At 33.2% G+C, this 23,132-nt stretch overlaps 1 protein-coding gene across 4 annotated transcripts in view; it reads right to left on the bottom strand.

The window, feature by feature from the left end:
* The window catches only part of LOC132700393 (cadherin-87A), a 317,031-nt gene that overhangs the window by 162,445 nt on the left and 131,454 nt on the right, over nucleotides 1-23,132 (bottom strand). For 2 of the 4 annotated variants that reach the window (XM_060667675.1, XM_060667676.1), the window contains one exon: nucleotides 13,568-13,606. Coding sequence is in view for 1 of the 4 variants with exons in the window: in XM_060667674.1 (XP_060523657.1) it covers nucleotides 3,366-3,385 (20 nt within the window). In the remaining 3 variants the exon portion in view is untranslated. Of the gene's footprint in view, nucleotides 1-3,365; nucleotides 3,461-13,567; nucleotides 13,607-22,718; nucleotides 22,861-23,132 lie in introns of all 4 variants that reach the window. The other 2 variants (XM_060667677.1, XM_060667674.1) reach the window with 2 other exon arrangements.

Raw genomic sequence — 23,132 nt, 5'->3', positions numbered from 1 at the left:
CGAGCTTTTTCATTTCAAACCGCACGTCAGATTGGGCTTTGTTTATGAAAGAATTTTGCATTCGCAAACGACGTGATATATAGCGATGCTCGTCGGGCATTCAATTGCCTCAAAACCAAGTTTTTATTTAAACAAAAAACAATGACAAATCTATATCCTGTAGTTTTTATAGATGCCTTCTTTGCGACAGAGATTTAAACGTATTTGCAATAGCTGCAGTTTTTATTTTCCATCTGCGATTATAACGCCATCTACTAAGAAGCGTTCTTACTATTTACTTACTTTTGAACATCACATTATCATACAAATATGTAAAATCACATTACTGCCGATATGAGGATAATAAAATGAATAGAATGACGACTCCAAGATTTCATAAACAAATTTTATGATTATCCCCTTTGCTCATTTTATAAAGGCTTTGTTGAAAAGTACTATTAGAATTTCAAGGATTTGGTCGAATTTTCGATTTCCGATATATAAAATCAATAAAATATGAAATATACTTTATATATAAAATATCCTTTTAAACAACTTGACTTGACTTAATCAATCAAATCCATTAAGTGGATCTTGTAAAATAAATTGATCATTTTGTCCTTAGTTAGAGCTGAACTTTCAGAATATATTTGTGAATGAGAATTTAGGGCTGAAGGGTGTTGTTTACCAGGTAATTTTTTAAAAAGGGCTTTCTTCATATTTGGAATTTATATAAAAGTTTTTTTTTTATGTTGCGCTGAACCATCTTTTATGAACAAAACTCCCTTTAAAGATATTTTCCCTAAATTGCTTTGTTATTTGTTTTCCAATTAGAGTTCTAAGAAGAAAATTGTTTTTATATCACACATAATGTTAGTTACAAATATTATTCATATAAAAATTTGATGCACATATTTTACCCATCAAAGGGTATTTTCTGCGCAAAACATATTTTTTTATTTTTAGACTGAACTTTTTACAAAGACAAAAAAGGACGCCACTGTTTCTCACTGTTCCTATGGTATTTTTCTTACGAATCACCGTTCTGACCCGTGGCTAATGACTAAAATCTGATTTAAGTGTTTTGTATGTAAAATTAGTTTTTAGCTAAAAAAGCTCTTCTAAAATCTCTTTTTCTTCTGTTTAAAACTTGTTTCTTATCAACTGCAAACAGTTTGTCCTCAAAATAAACCTGGTAAGTATAAAGATGATTACTTTATTTGATGTAGTTATTAAAATTGTTCATAACTGCTCAAAATTGATCTGACTGATTATTATAAGTTATAAATTTTTTAAATAATTACCTTGTACCAAATCTGACAATGGAACGCCTATTTTTCATTACAACAAATCTAACCTTTACAACTTCCTTTTAAATAAACGATCAAAAATGAAAACTCTCCTAATTTCAACAATTATGGTCTCTTTTGGCTAGTTAGTCAGTTATGTCACCGCCGCTGTTAAACCTACAGCTGTAATCTAAAGGAAAATTGCAAATTTCGTATTGCTAGTTATTGTTATACGGGGTAGTTATGCCCTCGGGGGTATCATCTACAGCAAACTCCACTGGATAAATTCCAATCACTTATTTAATGGTTTTTGATACTTGTTAACATTAAGTGACACCGTATACTACCAATATTAATGCTCCTTTATTGGTTGTTGACCGAACTTGACACATCATATTCCGGACTTGTTTGGAAAAATAAAAGAGCTTTGCTGCGAAGTTCTAGCGAAAACAAATGTCAGCTTTGAACAGAAAAGTCGGCAATGCTTTCTTTCTTTTAAGAATTCAACTTTCACGCTAAACTCAAACAAGAAAATCCACTTGAATAAATGTTTCTCTAATATAGACTCAATTTAAGATATTTTTTCCCGATTGATTTGAAAATGGAATTATTATGAGAGGCAGATGCCGATATTCTCACGAAGGCTTTTATACGGGGATGGCGTACCAATGAACTGCAGCGTTAATGAACAATTTGCTGACAGTTACAATAATACAACTGGAGAATATCGTTTGTTTTATCATCCGAACTAGGGTATATTTTATCAATTCGTTCCGGAATACGCACTGTTACATATATTACGACATTGAGTGCCTTACAAAAAGATATGGAGAACTAATAAACGGAGCTTTTTCAAATTTGATATAACGCGTAAACACGTAATAGTGTGGAAATTGTAGAAATATTTTCACAGATTCACGGATTGCACCTAGGAGAAATCTTCGTTACAAAAAGTAAGGTTGCTAAGTTTGGTAAGAATTATAAGAATAAAATGAGTTACACTATAAAAAAATATTAATTACACAGTAAAAACACAAAAAGAGAAAAACAAATCATTAAACAGTGATATTCGAAGTTCTAATTTTCAAATTAATCATTCTTATTTCGTGTGAACTACAGCGTGTATTGAATCGTGTGCGAATTATGCAAAATATGTGCGAGTCTAGTGTATCTCAGGTGATGATCCCGCCTAAGTGCAGAAAACACTATTCTATTGAGAATAAGGAAGTTATAAACAATGTTTATTTGGCTCTCATTGAACGTGGTGCCAGCAAGCAAGCATCTTTAGAGAAGAAACGGCCACATTGACCAAAATTCCAACATCAACTGTATGGAAAATTGTTAATAATCCCATTTCAGCGAAGAAAAAAAGAAGCGATGCTGACATTTTCTCGAGTGTAGATGAAAGTGATCAAGGTATAGTACGGCGTAAAATTTACAAAGCGTGCCTATATTAGATATCTTAATTAGGAGGTTTGAAAAAGATGAAACCAGTGTTAAATGTGGCAGAAATACCTTATGGAAGTGTATTCAACACATGAGTTTTAGATTTAAAAAAATTGACAAAAGGCAAGTTTTAATGCAATCTTTTAGAATTCGGAAATGGCGACTGGAATATCTAGAAAAAATTTAGATTTACAGAGAACAAGAAAGGCCAATTATTTACTTGGAGGAAACCTGGTTCGACACTTATGATACCCCGGAAAGAGGTCAAAGAATAACTATTATGCATGCTGGCTCTAAAGATGGTTGGATTCCAAATGGACTTTCCCTGTCTGCGAAAAATATTAAAGATTCTTCTCTGGATTACCATGAAGACACCACCGCTGATTTATTTGAATGTCGGTTGAAAAACAAACTAGTTCCAAACATTCCTCCAATGCTCGTTATCACAGTAGACAGTTGACTTAAATCCTTCATCGTGTGACACAAAAGCAACAATCCAAAACTAGATGTATAATAACGACACTTATTTTCACAAAGATTATACCCAAAAGCAATTAATTGGGATTCTAAAAAGCTTGAACCTACAAAAGGAATACGTCCTGATAATTATGCAAAAATCTAGGGCATACAGTTTTAAGCCTTCCACCTTACCACTGTATATTTAATCCCATTGAACATTGAACCAACTGAAATCTGCCATTCGTAGTAACAATTTTTTTCCCCGTGTTAACTCCAATGTCCTGAAACTTATAAAAACCGAAGTTTTTAACATTCCTCCACAAAGTTGGGCAAATTCTGTTAAACATATAGGAAGAATCAGAACAATCGCAAATCGCAAATAATATAGAACAAATAATAATTAGAATAGAATAGATAGCGATAGTGATACTTATATATTATGTGAATAATTTTAAGTAATTTAAGTAGGTAATAAAAATAATTTGTAATTTTATTTTAGATTTATTTATTCTAGATTTAAACATAAATACATAAATAAATAAATATTGTTTAGTATCTTTCCAAACAAAACCGCAAATAATTAAATTCTAAGCAAAGTACGGACCTGTTCGGCCATATTTCATTCTTACAGCTTGCCCGGGTCTTTCCTTAATTCGTGTCAGTTAGTCACTCTCTTATATCTATGAACAGACTTTAGCAAACAGTTCATGAATTTGGGATTGTCGAGAAGGTTTAGAGGATTTTCTGTCAGATTATTCTATCCTGTGGCTTTAAAATATGACTTGATTGCTATTATTTCATTGCATATTGAAAAAAAAACGAAAAAACCTGCTCAGATTTTTTGAACTACTTTAAAAATTAAGAAACTTAGTGTTACGAGGGATGTCGCGTACAGCTTAGTCTGGTGTATTGTTTGGTAAAGTCAACACGCCACACCAACTTAAATATGAGTTAATGAAGACAGAGTTATGTTTTTGATGGTATAAATATGGATTGCACATTCTTATTTGTAAAATTTTCCTACCTTTTAGAAGCTCTATCTACATAATGGGTGTTTTTTTTTTTTCGATGTATAGAGCTTTAAGTTGGCATTACTGTTCAAGATGGCGACCGATTTAACAGCTGTCAAGTCATTTATTCTCAGTTTGGTTTGGCAATTTACCATGAATGGACAACGCTCGCAAATAGTGCACTTTTATTTCGAAAATAATGGTTCTGTGCGGAATACGTATCACGCACTACGTCCATTTTATCGTCGACAAAATCGTCCATCAGAGCAGTTAATTCGATTAACCATGGAACGTTTTCGCACCACGTTTACTCTTATTGATAACTCGCATACCCAGAGACGCCGTACGGTGCGTACAGAAGAAGCTATTGCTGCTGTAGAGAGTAGCATTGAGGAAGACCCGAATGAGTCCATCCGCCATCGAGCACAGGAATTGGATTTGTGTCCATCCACTTTATGGAAGATTTTGCGGAAGGATCTTGGTTTACGTGTTTACAAAATCCAACTCGTGCAGAAATTGAAGCCAAACGATCATCGAGTAATGCGTAGATTTGTCGAATGGGCCCAAAACGAGATTGCCGTTGTTCCCGATTTTCATAAGCGAATTTTGTTTAGCGATGAAGCGCACTTCTGGTTGAATGGCTACGTCAACAAACAAAACTGCCGCATTTGGAGCGAAGCTAATCCTCAAGTGTATGACGACACACCGTTATATCCAGGAGATGTGGTTTTAAACAAGACGGCGCAACATGTCACACAGCTCATGCCACAATCGATTTATTGAAAGACACGTTGGGTGAACGCCTAATTTCACGTTTTGGACCTGTGAATTGGCCTGCAAGACCTTGTGATTTAACACCGCTAGACTACTTTCTGTGGGGCTATGTAAAGTCATAAGCCACAAATGCTTGACCATCTAGAAGACAATATTCGCCGTGTTATTTCCGATATACGGCCACAAATGTTGGAAAAAGTCATCGAAAATTGGACGTCCAGATTGGGCTACAGATGTTGTGAACAGATAATTGAAATTCAAGAAGCTTTTTTATTTACTATTTATTCATTTATTGTGTAACTGACAAAATTTTTGATAAAATATGGAAAGATGTAAATATGTATGAAGTTTATGGTGGACGACTTGAACTAACGATATATGGTGTGTTTTTCTAAAAAAAAACTGGGTCATGAGCATTCTCAGTTCATTTAGACATTGTAAAAATTGGAAAACCCATTTACTCATTTTGCTCAATAACAACAATGTTAATCAACAATGAGCTGGAAGCTATTTACACCTTAATAGAACTAAATTGTAAATGCTAGTTGATACATTTAGATCATGTCACATATCCCAGAAAAAGTATGAGAGGCATGTTTCTCTTCGATACCTTCTACATATTTTGTAATAAAGTTCATTCATTTATGTTGTACGAATTTTTCTTTTTTTTTTCTCGGTTTTGTCAGAGCTCGTGTGATTGAGTATAATGGGAATTTGGGCCTTGTAGTCGTAGTAGTTCTTTGATATTTATTTCTTTCCCGAAACGTGGTCGGCAAGATAGCGGTTAAAAGTGAACACTAAGTACGTAATTTGGATGGGCGGAGGTTATAATTACTTTCTCGTTTTAACAGCTAATTCTGTTAATGTTTGTTCGCTCAGCGTTCGCATGAATTATGTGCTTTATTCAGCGCTAGAAAAATCATCCTAAAATAAATGAATCCATTACTACACTACGAAGCTTCATATTAAAGTAAAAAAAGTGTCGATTCAGTTTAAAATGTTATGTCCAGCGCACTTTATATAATGTTACACCCCACAAAGCATAATTCTCACTATAGTCCTATTATGAAGTGTGTCTTCCTCGGTCTTTGAAAAACTTTTTAGCTCGTTCATTAATTTTACAATACAGTCGGTTCTTATGAAGGTATTCAAATTCGCATTATAGATTGTTTTTAGAGCATAGAAAGGGTGTTTTTTTTCGATTTATAGAACTTTAAGTTGCAACAAAACAACGATGGATTATTCGATTAACATGAATTTTATTTATCTGAAAGATAATCTTGTGGCATTACATTTTAAATAGGATTTCTGGCATATGACCGCCACGGCTGGCACGGATGTAGTCCAATCTGGACGTCCAATTTTCGATGACTTTTTCCAACATTTGTGGCCGTATATCGGCAATAACACGGCGAATGTTGTCTTCCAAATGGTCAAGGGTTTGTGGCTTATCCGCATAGACCAATGACTTTACATAGCCCCACAAAAAGTAGTCTAGCGGTGTTAAATCACAAGATCTTTGAGGCCAATTCACAGGTCCAAAACGTGAAATTAGGCGATCACCAAACGTGTCTTTCAATAAATCGATTGTGGCACGAGCTATGTGACATGTTGCGCCGTCTTGTTTAAAACCACATCTCCTGGACATCATGGTTATTCAATTCAGGAATGAAAGAGTTAGTAATCATAGCTCTATACCGATCACCATTGACTGTAACGTTCTGGCCATCATCGTTTTTGAAAAAATACGGACCAATGACTCCATCAGCCCATACAGCGCACCAAACAGTCAGTTTTTCTGGATATAACGGTGTTTCGACATACACTTGAGGATTAGCTTCGCTCCAAATGCATCAGTTTTGTTTGTTGACGTAGCCATTCAACCAGAAGTGCCTTTCATCGCTAAACAAAATTCGCTTATGAAAATCGGGAACAACGGCAATCTCGTTTTGGGCCCATTCGACGAACCTACGCCTTAATTGAGGATCGTTTGGCTTCAATTCTTGCACGAGTTGGATTTTGAAAGCACGTAAACCAAGATCCTTCCTCAAAATCTTCCATAAAGTGGATGGACACAGATCCAATTCCTGTGCTCGATGGCGGATGGACTCATTCGGGTCTTCCTCAATGCTACCTCTACAGCAGCAATGGCTTCTTCTGTACGCACCGTACAGCGTCTCTAGGGATGCGAGTTATCAATAAGAGTAAACGTGGTGCGAAAACGTTCCATGGTTAATCGAATTAACTGCTCTGATGGACGATTTTGTCGACGATAAAATGGACGTAGTGCACGATACGTATTCCGCACGGAACCATTATTTTCGAAATAAAATTGCACTATTTGCAAGCGTTGTTCAGGCGTGAGTCTATTCGTGATGAATTGCCAAACCAAACTGAGAATAACTCACTTGACAGCTGTTAAATCGGTCGCCATCTTGAACAGTAATGCCAACTTAAAGTTCTATACATCGAAAAAAAAACCATTATTTGCAGGTATTTAGACATGTATTTCGGTTTTTGAGGTTTTTTCAGACACTATTTAATAGTCAAATAGTTATTTAACAGTCAAATAAATGAAAGTGTTCTAATACATATAATGTAATTCTGTACTATATAGAAAACTTTCATAAATTGAAATGGATGAAAATGATTCTATTCGAATTTAAAAATCGCGAAGTATCAGAATTGAAAATACCGAATGAAATCGGGTCGAAACGAACTACTACTTCCACTATGGGGAAACTATATTTGCTTCTAGAACTAAAAAATAATATGAAGTAATAAATTTAAAAAAGCTTTTTCTGTGTGCCCTGAAATTGCTTAAACTTTTCCTGGGGTTTGTTTCAATTTTAGGAAAACAATGAATCCCATAGACATAACTATAAATTTCGATTTCTTTTCAGGTCATATGATCAATATGATCAGATGATTCAATATGATCTGACTGCTTATAAATAACAATATTCGTATTATCCTAACTCGCCGTCCATGGCTGACATATTTGATTTAATAATTTTCATTACCATTAATGTAGTACTCCGTTTCCATACCACTTATTCAGTGACTGAAAAGTTCTAATCTCATAGATAGATAGATGGTTTCTCCTACATCAAAGGAAAATATAATGCGCCAGGACGTATCACACTGAGCTGCTAATTGGAACACAAATCTTACCCATCTACAACCACCATAATAGTGACCAAAATATGAGGCGGGCATAGAACAATATAGCTTGTACATAGTATACGGGCCGCATATTTAAGCTGATCCATCCAATGTGCACCTAAACTTAATATTTTAGGTGGCTACTTTCGCTCATGAAATGTTAATTTCGCAACGCCATGCGAACGTTAGACGATAATTGCTAAGGCGGACAAGATAAAGCCGAACCGCCCAACTTGACACAAGTTAAACGCGTTACAAGTTCACGGAAGTTATTACTTTGAGCCTTTAGGCTGCCGTTTAATCTGAGAACTTTTCTGATGCATCAGTGTGAATGGTGCAGCAGTAGTGGTCGCAAGCAGAATACGGTTGAGTAGTCGACAAGCCCGGAGTTGATTTCAAAGGGCTAAAATCCCATTCAACAATTTTTGGCAATAAACTTTGAGGTGGGACTTTTCATTTCATATACCAAAAGTGCAACTATCTCGAGGAAGCGGCAGTAGGGCATCACTGAAACTATGCAATTAAGCAGCACACCCTACCTGACCTCAGATTGTTTTTAGAGCATTCATTTTGCAAAAAATCCAAAACTAACAGAAAGTAGCTGCCAACTGTCATTGCTTTATGCCGATTAACTTTTTTGAAGTTTTTGTCAAATGCATATATTACTAGCAGAAGTTACAATTAGAAAAAGTAATCTCAATAACCATAATAAATTCAAAAAATGAAATTTTTTAAAATTAGCTGTTTTGTCCCAGTCTAAATTACTATTATCATCCATTCAAAACAACAAAATATGGAGACGTAAAATGCTTTCATTGAAGATACGTGTTATTATGTTTTTAATGTTGTACTCCACGATAAGGAAATTGGTTTTTCGAGACAGCTGACCAGAGTTTTTGCCACAAAACTTGATTGTGAATCTTATTTGTCTTGGATTTTATTTGGCTGTATATTGAAATGATAAGACCGGTGACTTCGAACTTTATAATTTTAATTCTCTTCACTATATCTACAGTATCGGTTTTTTTAACTATCCAAATTTTGAACTGCCAGTGCTTTATAATTGTATATATTGGGTATAATACCTATAACGAAAAATAATAAGTTTCTTCAATGCATATAAACAACAAATGCATGGGCAAATCACAGAAGCAAGGCAATGAACTTATTAATAATTAAAATCATGTAAATACAGCACACGCAATGTTACAAGTCATACAAAACAGATACAGAGTCGAAAACGAACATTTCGAAAATACATTTTAAACATAAACTTTATAACATATGACAAATTGTCTTAATATTTGTTTCAGTTATATAATAAAGAGATTGAATCACGCATATTCTGGAGATTTTTTAAAGGTACAATAAATTCAGTTCTAATTGACCTTTATTCCTGGTCAAGTATTTACGTTTCCCATTCCTAACGCAGCAACTGTGGAAGCATATGCAAATAATTCTTGCCAGTTAATATTTTTTAAATATCGGTCTTTAAGACTGTAGAAAATCTAATCCATATATTAAGCGGATTATCCTCTTTTCAGAAATAAATACGCTATTCCTCTTAAATAAGGCTGAGTAGTATAGAGCAAGCACTTACAAGTCCTTGTCGATGAGATTTAAAGCGGCAGATTCGATTTTTTACATATCGATTCTTGAGGTGCTATGTAAAATAACTATGAGGTTGTGACCTAATCAAATGCAGTTTCTTAGAAACTCCAATTTTTTATAACGTGATCCTATGGCCTAAACATGACGTCCACATGTGAGCACATAGAAAAGTTGTTTTTTTTTGTTTCCTGGTCTAATGCAACAACCAGGACGAACTTTATTTAAAATAAATGCCAAGAACTTTGGCACTTACACTCCGATGATCTTGGAGTTCTTAATCGTTAACTTATTTCTTTAGCATAAGTGTTTGAACTCTCGAATGTTAGTTAGCTTTTTGATAGAACTTTTCGGCATTAATGTCGATATAATGACTGATATATCATCAGTAAATAAAAAAAAACATTCGCAAAAGACATACAAGACGGCAAGTCGATGATAAACAAAAGAAACAACAATTATCATTAATTGGTTAACTTATCAAATGATTTATTTATTTATTATTTATTAGGACATTATTTCAATGGTAATAAGGGCAAATAACTGTGGTTCTTTAGTATTAATTAAAAATTATTATGATTATTGTTTTTAGTATTGTTATTTCTAGGTGGGACCCTTAGGAAGACGATCGCAAAAATCGATTTTTTTGTTCATAGTATTAAAGCTCGTAAAACTAGAATTAAATTCACAACCAATTTGTGCTCCCTGTACTGTATCAAATACTGTGTAGAATCTGACATCGGCACCGTATACGTTGGTTAGATAAATTCTTTCTCAAATTGAATGAAATCGTATAAAGCTTCAACCCTCTGTTCAGAAGAATCCCTGCATAATTGCACCCACCTACAGAGTTTATTAAAAGAGCTAGGTAAAAACTCTTTGTATTACCTTATATCTTCTGAACATATCAATAAAAACCAATGATAGCAAAAAAATAATTTTACTTTATTATCTATTAATAATTAATTTAGAATTTTTATGTGTTAGTGGCGTTTCTAAAAATTGTAATTAATATTTGTCAGGGTACCATCAAAACAATGTTTTGTTTTCGAAATAAGGAAATTCTTTTTTTGAATAATAAGTTCAAGTTATTTCGAATTATACACTGTAAACGAATAGAGAAATATGAATGGAAAGTTGTTGTATACTAGGGATACATTAAGGTAAAAAGTCAACACGCAATAACGCGTTTTACCACAAACCGTTAGTGTGTTAGTACAGTGCCGAAGGTTCCAGTCAAGAGTTTGATAAAAAGTCAACGTTGGACAAATATTAAACAGCATTTACATATTTGAAAACCTCAGTAACCTCAAAATTAAATTAAAACTTCTTTGCATACGCACAAAAAGGTCATGTAAGCACCTCTAAACCACAGGTAAAACACATCCTTAGATCTAGGATATTTTAAAATTCATTTTAGACAATAAACAGTTAACATCAATTTCTCCTGTGATTAATTTAAAAGCAAAACGGAGATTAAAAATAAACTTTACTTTTACATTTACTTTAGGAAATCTCAATCAGCAATGAGTATACATTTTTTCTGCGCACTTCCAATGTTGTCAATGTTTGACTGTTGGCCTGCATAACAATGAACGAACAAAGGCACAGAACAGTATTTGAAATAAAGTTGAAAGTAAATCTGCATTAATTGAGACTTTGATTATTTTAATACTCCAAAGTTCTTAACTTTGCTTACTCTCTCTAAAGGAGTGGATTTTTTTTTTATTAGGATTAATCTCGAGTTAAATAAGATGTTGCAGAGGATCCCATTTTTAGACTTTTGCGAGATAGAAAAATTAGGTTTTTTGTGAAACTGCAGATGACACAAACGGAGTTTCTCAGGTGCTTTTCCCTTTTAAAAATGTTGCACTTGCAAAACTAACTTTTAACTTAATCATACTCCATAAGAATTTTGTAGGCTATAGATAGATAAGTAAGGCTTTTATCACACCCTCAAGTCAATCAAGTCCGATAACATCCAAGATTTCAAAGGATATAAGTGAGATGGAAAATATTACTGTTAAGCAATTTCAAAGCAAAGTATTTTTCATAATACACCAAATTTTCAAATAGGTAGTCGGCTAGAGCAAATCCATTGAAAACGGCAAAGCAAAAGAAAAACTTTGCAAATTGGTGTTTGATTAAAATACCCCAACCCCGTGTTTTTATTCTCACATCGGCACTGAATTCAACGCAAAAAGCTATAAAATCAACGTAGTTTTTCGATAAGTTGCCAAAATGGGTGAAGCTCAATGTCCAACACTCTGAGTTACCGTATCTCCATAATAAAAACGTTTCGGAAAATTCCGTTTCGACCATTTTCCGTTTGACATAAAAGCACCATAATGTCGCAAATGTCACAACTTTTCAAACTTCTGGATTTTCTGGCGAAAACACCGATTTTTACCAATTACTGTAGAAAAATTTAGAATTGGGCCGTCGGCATTTTTAAAATCGGCAATATGGTTCTGAATACATAAAGATTTAAAAAAGGATTCCGTCCATTAAAATGCAATCCCCATCCACTTTACGGTTCCAGCGACAAACAGTTTAATCTCACGTTTAATTTATATGAAAGCTGGTATGTGCAGGCGGCTATCGTCCTTTGTCGCTTTGAATTGAATTGCAAACAATTCTTATCTGATTTCTTTGTCCAAATGTGTAGTAATAAATAAATTAATTTGTCGGTTCTTTTAAACGAATTGTTGTGGTCTGCTTTATAAAAAAAATAATATGCGATACCTAGAAACCTAAAATTACAATAAAAGTTGTTGTATCGTAATACGATTCATCTTTCAACTTCGGTATTAATTTTATTGTTCAAAAGTGATCCTGAGGACTGCTTTAAGTTCATTGAAATTCAAAAATAAATATTGCAAATCCAAAATCAAAAATCTTGACGAGTATTATTGCTTCCAATTCCAACACTAACCAAATGAAACACTAATAATGTTGAGATCGAAATATGTTTTTCAAATACTAGCTAGTTTTTGCACCCCGCATGTCAAGTGTAGAATGAATATGTTGAATTCATTCAAAAGAACCACAAAGGGTCAAAATTCGTTAATATTTTATAGGTGTTACATTTACATTTTTCGTTAAATTTGCCATAATTAAAAAATAATATACAATGAATACTATATATTGCTAGTGCATTTTCCTCAATTTTGTAAGTTTCGGAAAGCAACACCAGTAATTAGAATCCATATCTTATTAACTTATTAACGTTGCGAGAGCATTCAAACAATCAAATGATTGTGAAAATATCGTTTTAGTTTGAAGTCGCAAACTATTATGCATTAAAATTCACACTGTTGTTCTCACACAGAAATTAATTCATAATAATTGAAACTTTGAACTGCGTAATCATCCGGGCAATTTGCGTGTACTTTAATTTTGGAAGGACCATAAAACAGTTGTCACAGTGTTAATCGAAGCGGTCCCGATTTATATTGTATACAGATAACGCAATCGAAAATATAATGTGTAATTAATATTGTGCGTGTATATTCAATTAGGTTTATGTTTATTAATAATGGACCCGACGTTCGGAATGAAATATTAATTTGTTTATATATCGGAAAAACTGCCTAGGGTCAGTATGTCAACATTAACTGAATTAATGAATTTCGGAAGCAAAAATGTTAGTTGTACACCAACATTCACTTAGTCTGACGCCAATATTTTTGAAATGTAGGCAGTACGTTCAAATGAATATAACATTTTTTTCTACTGCCAACTCAAAAATATCCAATTATTTGCCAATTTGTTGCATAATTTACTATAAAGGAAACAAATTCGGTTTTAATAGTGTGGAAATATTGTCATGCTTACCTGTAGCTGTTTATCAAATGTCCAGCAGAGTTTCTGAATCTGAAACAAACAAATACATTTTTATTGTTCCATTTATAGAAGTAAACTTAGGGATATTGAAGAAAAAAATTATTAGCCAACCAAATTTTTGAACTCCAACGGAAACTCCTAGTATTAAAGCGGGGTTTTCGTTATTATTCTAAGTGACAGCATTGCTGACAATTGAAATCTGTCACCGACAATATACTTGCACCACCTGTTCTATGACAGAGATATACTAAGTGCAGAGCCATCTTCTCTGTTGTGGTAATATTTTATATTACACTCAAACACATTAAGAAGATTGCACAGTTAAAACATCGTTAATCAAAAATGTGTATGCGTAACATTTTCTGATTTTATATACAGAGTAGCTTATTACTCCGAAATTCTCTTATGCATGAATTACTTTTAAAATTTTTAGCATGTTATTGTTGGTGATAAAGGACTATATGATCAACACAAACGTAAGAATGATTCTTTTCAAACACCCTGTATATTATTATATTCGCTAGAGCTGTAAAGCTATAAAGTCAATAAAATCCCAAAGTGTTTTTTTTTTGTTAGTATTTTCACACATTTTCACATATTTTTGATTGTAGTTACGTGAAAGGAATAAAGCAGGGATCCGGGAACTGCTCTTTCAGCTGATCTCTTGAAACCAGTGCCACCGTCAACATCTTCTGAGGCACTATTATTAATTATTGATCCTAATTTGAGATACATAAATTGCCTTAATAGTGTATCAAATAATTTTATGCTATCGGTACCCTTTGATTTAGTTTAAAACTTCTTATTTGCAAAATATTGACCAGTCATTTACAACAAACACTGGCGGTACTTTTCAAAACATATAAACTTTGATAAAATAAATAAGAATCTCTTTCCAGTGCGGATCGCGATGATTTCGTTCCATGGGTTGCCCTATAGGGTTAATATCAAGTCATTTTGTAGGGATAAGTTTAAAACGTTGAAAAATTATTACTAAAAAAACTACCCCCATGTTGTAACTAAATAGTAAACTAAGTAACTTTTGTCTGAGCACTCGAACGATATGTTCGCACTGTCACAAGATTTGTCAAATCAAATCAAAATTGTGTGCTGAGATCACAGTTAAGACAAGTAACGTACCTTTCAGAGAGCTGTCAATAAGTTGTTCATTTGTTTATTGGTTATAAATTTCCAACTTTGTATTATTTGGCTCTTATGTAGTTGACGACTGTGATAGCTCGCATTGTCCATTCTAGAAGACACTGAACGTTGTATGTTCAAGGTAGTCCAAGTCTTCAATTTTGTTACACTCAAGCCACAAAGTATTTGCGACCCAACCTTTTGATACCCATAATGTAAAATTGTTACTTGTCAGGGCTATTGTTCTGCACCTTCACCGCGCGTAAGTGTCAATCCACATCTTATCAAGGTAGATGATTGAAGGATTCTTCTCCTAACGGTGTTTTCTTATGGCTATAAAGTTTTGGTTAGTTTTTTAAACAATCAACAAAACAACAACTTACTAATATTGTTCCGTTTTTTTTGAGAAATTAATTAAAAATAAAAAGCACTGTAAAAAACGGATTTCTAGCTACTCCCTGATTATCCTTTTAAATAATCATTTTAGCTGGGCCTAAGCTACTGGTAATGTAAGTTTACGCCTGCAGACAGCCTCTTTTCTATTGCTGTCTTTACGTCAAAACCATTTATCTGTGTTTCAATGTAATAATAAATAACCGGCGAACCCCACGCATATACGCGTACACCCACCAATGTTTCGGAATTGATTTTATCGGTGTCCGAAATTCGGCGTAGAGCTTTGCCAAAGCAAATATTGTTTTCATCCCACTAGAAACGCATCACTCGTAAAACATCAAATTACCACCCTCTTCTTTCGGAATATTTGTTTCCGTTCCCGTTGAACAAACCCTAAAACTATTTACGAGCGTTCCGTGTGGCTCATCTGACATGTGCCGCCTTCTGAAGGACCCAACTTTAACAATTAATGGTGAAAATTCGGATTCATTACCGACTTGTCCGAACATATAGGGGAAGCTTCGGGGCAATCAATTTTCATTAGGTTGCGTTTGTGTGTTTGTGGAAGTTTTAATGAATGTTTATTATTAGGAAGTCTGTTGATGATGTGGAGTAACAGTGCGACTCCCAGAAAGGGAATTCTGTACTTTGTTGAAGGGAGTGTCGAATTTGGTGGTGATTGACCTAAAAATGTGCCTAGTTTGAACTGTTTTCTGTAGATAAAAATTTTATTTATATTTATAATATTTTCCCCTGGTTAACAATTTTTTTCATTGTTTTAAAATCGCCCAATTTCAATTTCCTTGATTTACAAATTGAAAATAAAATATGAGAAATTATGATTCATTCACCACACATTTACAGACATATATTTTAGATCGTACTAGAAAATAGAAAGTTTAATTCTTGCATTATTAATAAGAATAATTCATGTGAAAATAAGAGAATGAAAACAAGAGAGCGTATTTATTGTTTTCGGAATTTGCCCTACTAATTAAATCAAATATAGACGAGATTAGTCGACACGTGCCGCGAATGAGCATGATTTGTTTGCAGTGTCCTCTAGTAACACAATTTACGCGCAAATGTTGTATTTTGGTGAAGTGAATGGCAGGCACATTTTGTTGTGGCCTCCAGAATAAAAGCATCAAAATATAAAGGAACTGTCTAGAATGTGTTGCCATGACGTTGTTAATTAATTAACAGTTAATTAAGGGGATATCTTCATTAAAATTGTATATATTTGCTTGCTAAAATAGATAAGTGAGAGTGCTAAATATTTTCTCTTCAATCTGGCTATCGCCACACACGTCCACCTTTCTTTTAGAGTATATGAGAAGATGTGGGTAAGCTACATACAGAAACCTACAGGGCGGATAAATAGAATGCACATAAATTACATTTTCTGGAAGGATTTCTCAATAAGGTGGTTTCTTGAGGATTTTTTGATTTATGGGTTACTTCGGCATTATTTCAGATCAAAGTGCTCGCCCAAATAATAAAGCAAATACTAGAATTTCATTTAAATAACGTTTGTTTTATTAGCAAAATTGCCATGCAATTCGCAGAACTTCAATGTGGTTTTTTTCTTTTAAAATTTTGCGGAGGTTGTGTCAAGAAATGGGGCTCCAATTGCAGGACCCTTAAAAGTTCCAAAACATCCCAGCCGGACTTAACAACCACAAAACATCCAACCTTAAGTTGTTGGGGTTTCCTTCGAAATCTAACCTAACCTAACCGTAATCCCCCCTTTTCGCTCTCATCTCACCGCTTAGAAATACCTAAATAAATCCAGAATTTTCCAAATATGACATCTGCTTATATGAGGTATAGCAAATAATGCAAAAGTTGTTCTGTGATGCGACATAAATTCGAAGTTCTATAAGACAAAAGAACATTATATTTAGGGGACACTGCTGGATTTTTTTATTCTCTACTTTTAGACAGTACACGACAAAGCACAATAGACATTTGAAGATCTTTGTTTCTAGAATAAATGCCGCTTCAATACTTTCACAAGATCAACTAGGTATTATTTTTTTAATCTTTATGATTTTACTGTTTTCAATTCAGAGAGACAATCAATTGATTAACGATTAGTTTCCTGTGCTGAAAATACAATAAAATTATAATAACCCGCTGAAAAACGAAAATTAAATCAAGAATCAAATTTCTTCAAAATCTAGAAGTTTTATACAATAAATTTGTATAGTGGATTAAGATTGGAAAAGATTGGAATGCTCTATAAATGATCGCGATAGATCTATCTGTGTATTGAATTGAATTTGTGTATTGAATGAATTGTTCTACAGTTTAATTCAGATTTTTGGAATTTTTCGTAACAGCGATGAAAACTATTCAGCCAAATATTTTCTAACTCACAAATGTTGGTTAAACTAAGAAAAACAATCAAAAAAATATCAGGCATGAAAAATTCAGTATATTTTTAAAGAATGTTCCTTTTGCAATATTTCAACATACAGCACATGTTCTGTCTTTAAAAGCTCTTGAATCCATTCTTCTCAAAAAATTTCCCGCAGAATATTTAAAACAAGCGATCGAAGAAGTGTCATTTTTTGTGTCTTTTAGTTACCAAATTTTCTATAGAAACCTTCATATTTGGCATCTCACTCTAACTGAAAACTTACTTTTCGTAGAACTCGAAGAAGTTGCATAACAAAAGAATTTTTAAGTTATGCGACAGACAAAATTTTAGTTGCCATTTGCTCCACGTTTTGCTGTAGACATAAATCCAATTACAAAAGTTAATCTCTTTACTTTGTAAAAGAATATCTGGAAGGATTTCGCCGGTTATTTTATTATTTGGACACAAGAAGTTTCAGCTAAAATGAATTTCAACGAGGAATTTGGCTTAAATGAAGCTAAAACAAAATCAATCTTTCCGTTAAACATGCTTCATAATGGAAATTGACTTCTATTAACTGCGATACTTTGAAACTAACTTATAGCTAATAATCCATTAAGAAGAGAGGAAAGCAACTATAATCGGTTAACTAATTGATTTCTTGATGGGAAAACTTTATTAATTTATTGACGATCTTAAGCCGAAAGTACTTTCGTCAACTGGAAGTGATGCCAGATTGACAATACATCTGAAAACAAAAGTTCAAAAATTGTTCTGACAACATTAGGAGGTATTTGGTCTACAGCAATTTCGATGGTATTATTACGTTATTTGCCTAATGGCGGTGGAAAGGATTTCATTTAACATATTAAGTAATTTGGTTATTTCCTTTACTTTTTCGACGAGCAGAAGTTATAAGCTGGCATCGAGTTTACGAAGAAGTGGAAACTAGTAAAGTTTTACTGGAGCTTGCAAGTTTGAATAGTTGTTTAACTTTCTACTTACAGGACGTACAATTCATTTTGAATCCTACAGTTTATGAATAATTCGGATACGCCATTATTTTAAATGGATTAAGGCGCTCTTACATTTTGAATTGAAGTTGCTCTAGCTTACGGAAATATAAAAAAATACTCCCAGGGCGTAGTGCAGTTTATGTCATTGGAGAATTTGAGGTGTTTTATACCAGGTTTTACGATTTCCTGATGGAGCAATTAAACGAAAAACAAACTAAAAATATAATGCCAAGAAATAAATTTAAAATAAAATAATGGACAGCTAACTGTGGAATCCTGAGCTCAAAATATTACGATCGTGCATCATAAAAAGTAGAGTGTCAAACGGCAGTTGAGCTTCGGAGAACCACAGCTTATATTTAACTATACACTAAACACCGTTCCTTTTATAAAAAAGTACTAGTATGATCAAGCCACGATGATATTGTTCAAAAATTGAAATATTCCTACCAAATGATTTGAACATTTGCCAAGGCGGCTTCACGTGTGCAATAGTCCTCTGTTATTTAGAGGAAAATGGCCTTGTCTTGACAATGATTCAATAACCTCATGAAAAATACTGAATGACAAAAAAGAAGAAGAACAAAAAGCAGGAGGTCAACGGAGTCGATCGAAATACGAAACATGTAGTAACACAATACGTACTTGTGGTGGAGATAAACGGGGACAAAAAATCCAAAAAACAGCAGGGTGCTACTAAAGTTGGGACAACAGCCTCATGATAACAAACGGGGAATAGCAGACATAAAAATATCAATCAATCGGCAAGTCAATTTTTGAAAAATTATTAAATATTATTTCAATATGAGAAGATGAGACTTCTATGAAAACCCGGTTTAGCTTCTTCAATGGTAGCGAAGACGATGAACTGGATAATTTCAGGACAAAATCACAGAATCTACAAGGTGAGTTATATTAAACTCGATACCAGACATTACCCATTACCACTATCGCATAACCACACTTTGAGAAATTTACTACTGATAGAAATATGAACATCGAAATTTCAGACTACTAGGAAATGGAAAATCAACATAAACACCGTGGAGCAATTAAAAATATTGGTCAAAATAACAATTATAATAAGTGGAATAACGTTTAGGATGGCATCAATTATTTGAAAACGAAAAATGTAATAATTTTAAAGGACTGTGCATTTTTATTGTTTTAGAGACGCCGAAGGAAATTCAACTTGCAAAATTTTGAAACTTATCTACGACGATGAAACCAAAAGAAACTCCGTTATACAATAGAAGGAACGCAACCAAAACATACGGTTTTAAATAAAAAGGAAACTTTATTATTAATTATTAATGAATCCTCCTGCATACATTATTATACAAAACTAAAAAAATTGCGAAATAAACTGCTAATTAAAAGTTTACTACGTTGTTGCTAGTGCATTAATTGAAATTTTAGAAGTTAATAATAATACTTCCAAGTGGTTCAGAATGTTTTCAGTTGGCAGTTACGTTTGACGGAAAATTGATGAGATTTTTAATTGAACATCCAGCAAAAAAAAAATGATTTTCTTGTTTTATTACATTTTATTACAATTGCAATAGAGTAATACCTCCTAGTTTGAGAATTATTCCACGTGACAAAAATATGTTGCTAACCTTATCTTTAGTACAGTTTAAAACGGGTTTAGAGATTTAAAAAATGCACAGTTTTGATATCAACGTTGTAACAAATAATAAAGTAACTTCAAAACCAGCGTTGGATATAAGCAAACCTTATAAAAATTAATTTATTGATAATTAAATATAGAAATCACTAAATGGCGAAACAAATATATATTGCGTCTCTTTTTAAAATATTTAAAGATCGGTTATCGGATATACTATATAAGTATAAGTCAACAGAAAAAATATTTGGTTTTGGGAAAATATCCCTATTTGAAGTTTACAGAGCAAAATGGTGTTCAAAGTTGTATTTCAAGTCAATTCGAAACTTTTTACTGAACTCTTTATGTTTTCAAGTAAATAAGCGTCGTAAATAGCAGGGTCCATCGACAAGAGCTTAAACCTCATAGAGCAGTGAAGATTTATCGACTTCGATCGAATGTGTATAAATATTTTTCTAATGCTCCTCACAATTTATGTCCTCAAAAGATTTGGGCTCATATCCCGTAACTCCTTTAGTTCCCAGAAACTATTTACAGCCACATCTGGGGACAGCTCTATTAAAATTACATTAGGGCATTTTTATTATCGTCAGTTTAAAGTGTTCATAAAATAGCAAATTGGGAATACGGGAAATTTAAAATAAATAACCCATTTTTGTATGCTTTCGAGAATCACAGAAATTGCGGCAAAAGCTTTATTTCAAAAGATGCGATAGCAAACTCTACACCGACTGAAACCAAAATCCTACGAATAATAACAATACAATCTTTATCGACTTAAAATTCAATTTATATATTATTTACAACTGAACCGCGATATCGTCGATATAGATATTCTCTCTGAAAAATAAATATAAAATCACTTTTTTTGTTCGCAAGAAGCACTGAATAAAATCGAATTCTTTATCACAATAAGCAAATAAAGCCGCTATATTTGTTGTATTTCAATTGGCTAAATCTACATTTTTAGATATCCTGGTTCAGACTGGAAAAGAAGGTTCAATTCAAATAAAATGCCCTATACTTTTCCAAATTCGCTATTTTTTAAAATGTGAAATTTCCCTATTCAAAAGAAAATGACATTACAACTTGACCAAAGGGTTTGCATTTAAATTGCTATCCGATATGCTTAGAGTACCTATCTCGGTCTTTATTTGAACTTCTATACCAAAATATAAAATGAAATGTTTTTGTTATTGATTTGTTAAAATATGATTAATGGCGTTTCCATCGATTTTCTCAACAACGTAATGGATGTCTCCAAGAAAATATTTCCTTGGGATTTGTACCTTTAGTTGAGGTTTCCTGACCACTCGCAGAAAACCGTTTACAAAATCTCCCGAGTAATACCGTCTTTTCGCCCCAAAATTTCTTCCGCATCATAGGGAAAGATACATTATTTTCAGGAACTTAATTTCTTATAACAGCACTCTAGAGTCGTTCATCATTTACACAACTTTGTCGATAACAACCTCGATTTTGCTAAATTTATTAGCAAGATTACGAAAGAAATGACGATTCGGAAATTATTATGAAAGAGTAGACTATAACATTATAAAGATTTGCTTACTTGTGAACTGCAGAAACTAAGGAAAGTTTTTGATAAGCTTAAGACAAAAAAATCGATAGAATCAATCAAATTTATTACAGAGAAACGACCACCTTCAATAGGAGAATAAGTATATATAATTTCACAATAAACATTTAAACTATCTAACCATAAGAAGGGGAATTACTATATAAGTGTATACCATTAAAGTATTAGAAAATAGCCCATTCAATCTTTGTCCCAAAAAATTGTGAATTATTGTTTTTCAAGGATATTTAGTAATCCAGTAAACTATAAAGTTTGCTGCAGAACTAGCTCCGTAAATACAATGTACCCTAATCATGCTACGGACGCAGAACTTTGCGATGTGGACGACCTTTGAGAAACAACAACCATTTGGCCTTAAAAACGGAGCACGCTTGCGTTAGTTAATTAGTTGGCAGCAAGAAAATTACATCACCATATTTTACTATATATTAAAATGTGCATGTATTATTCTGTAAGAACACTTATACTGGACTTTTTTCTGGGGTGCTATTAAAACAAAAGTGTGCCCGTGTAAATACCTGGCAAGAATTTTTGAGTAGGGCAAGACGCGCAGCTTTTGCTTAATTGGATAGCAAACAAATTAGAAAATCAACAATTAATGTGCATTGTGATTTATTGTATCATAGAATCTATTGCAAAGATATATAAGTGACAAATGGGACAAACTCCAGACAACCCCATTACTTAGCCCTTAAAGTAATCTCTTGCATTTAAAAATACTTTTAATTTTCTTAAAATACTGGATAACTGCTGGACTCTATGGAGTTATAAGTTTCTACCGCTCTGAATATCTCAAATTTTACCTTATATATTAAATTTAGGTTTTGGGTGTTTGTCGCCTGAGCACTAATAGAAGAGTGCCCCAAGCATAGATGAAATTGTATTCTTGATATGCAATAATGTGTTATGAATGAGATGAACAATGCATAGTAATGCGGCGAGTAGCAAGTTTGCTGGTATTTTCGTAGTAAATCGACTGTAGATCTTAATCAAGGCCTTACCTCCTTTCTTCACGCGAATAGCGTTGAGGGCCGCCGGACGATAGTTTGCTAACTCCCCCTTCAGGGGGCGTGCGGACGATATCTTCAATTTTGCAATCCTTTGCACCAGATACGACGACAAAACGTTGGCGCACAAGCCATACTAATTACGCACAAGAAAGCGTTTAATAAAAAATATGACCTATTCTCGATGAGAAACATTTTCAAATTCAAGAACTAAATAATAACAACCTTGACAAGACAGAGATTTTTTTTATTTAAATTAAAATACTCTATAACAAACATAAATTTTAAAATCTATTTCTCAAATATAAAGACTCAATCGTTCTGTATTGAATGCGTCACATTTTTGTTGCTGGTATCAATCCAAAACAACTTTAAAATGTTTCAATATATCATCACGAAAAGTAAAAA

This window comes from Cylas formicarius, unplaced genomic scaffold, assembly GCF_029955315.1.
Source record: "Cylas formicarius isolate icCylForm1 unplaced genomic scaffold, icCylForm1.1 PGA_scaffold_4__25_contigs__length_36172078, whole genome shotgun sequence".
NCBI lineage: Eukaryota > Metazoa > Arthropoda > Insecta > Coleoptera > Brentidae > Cylas > Cylas formicarius.
The sequence above is the reverse complement of the archived record's forward strand: the minus strand, read 5'-3'. Positions and strand labels throughout refer to the sequence as shown.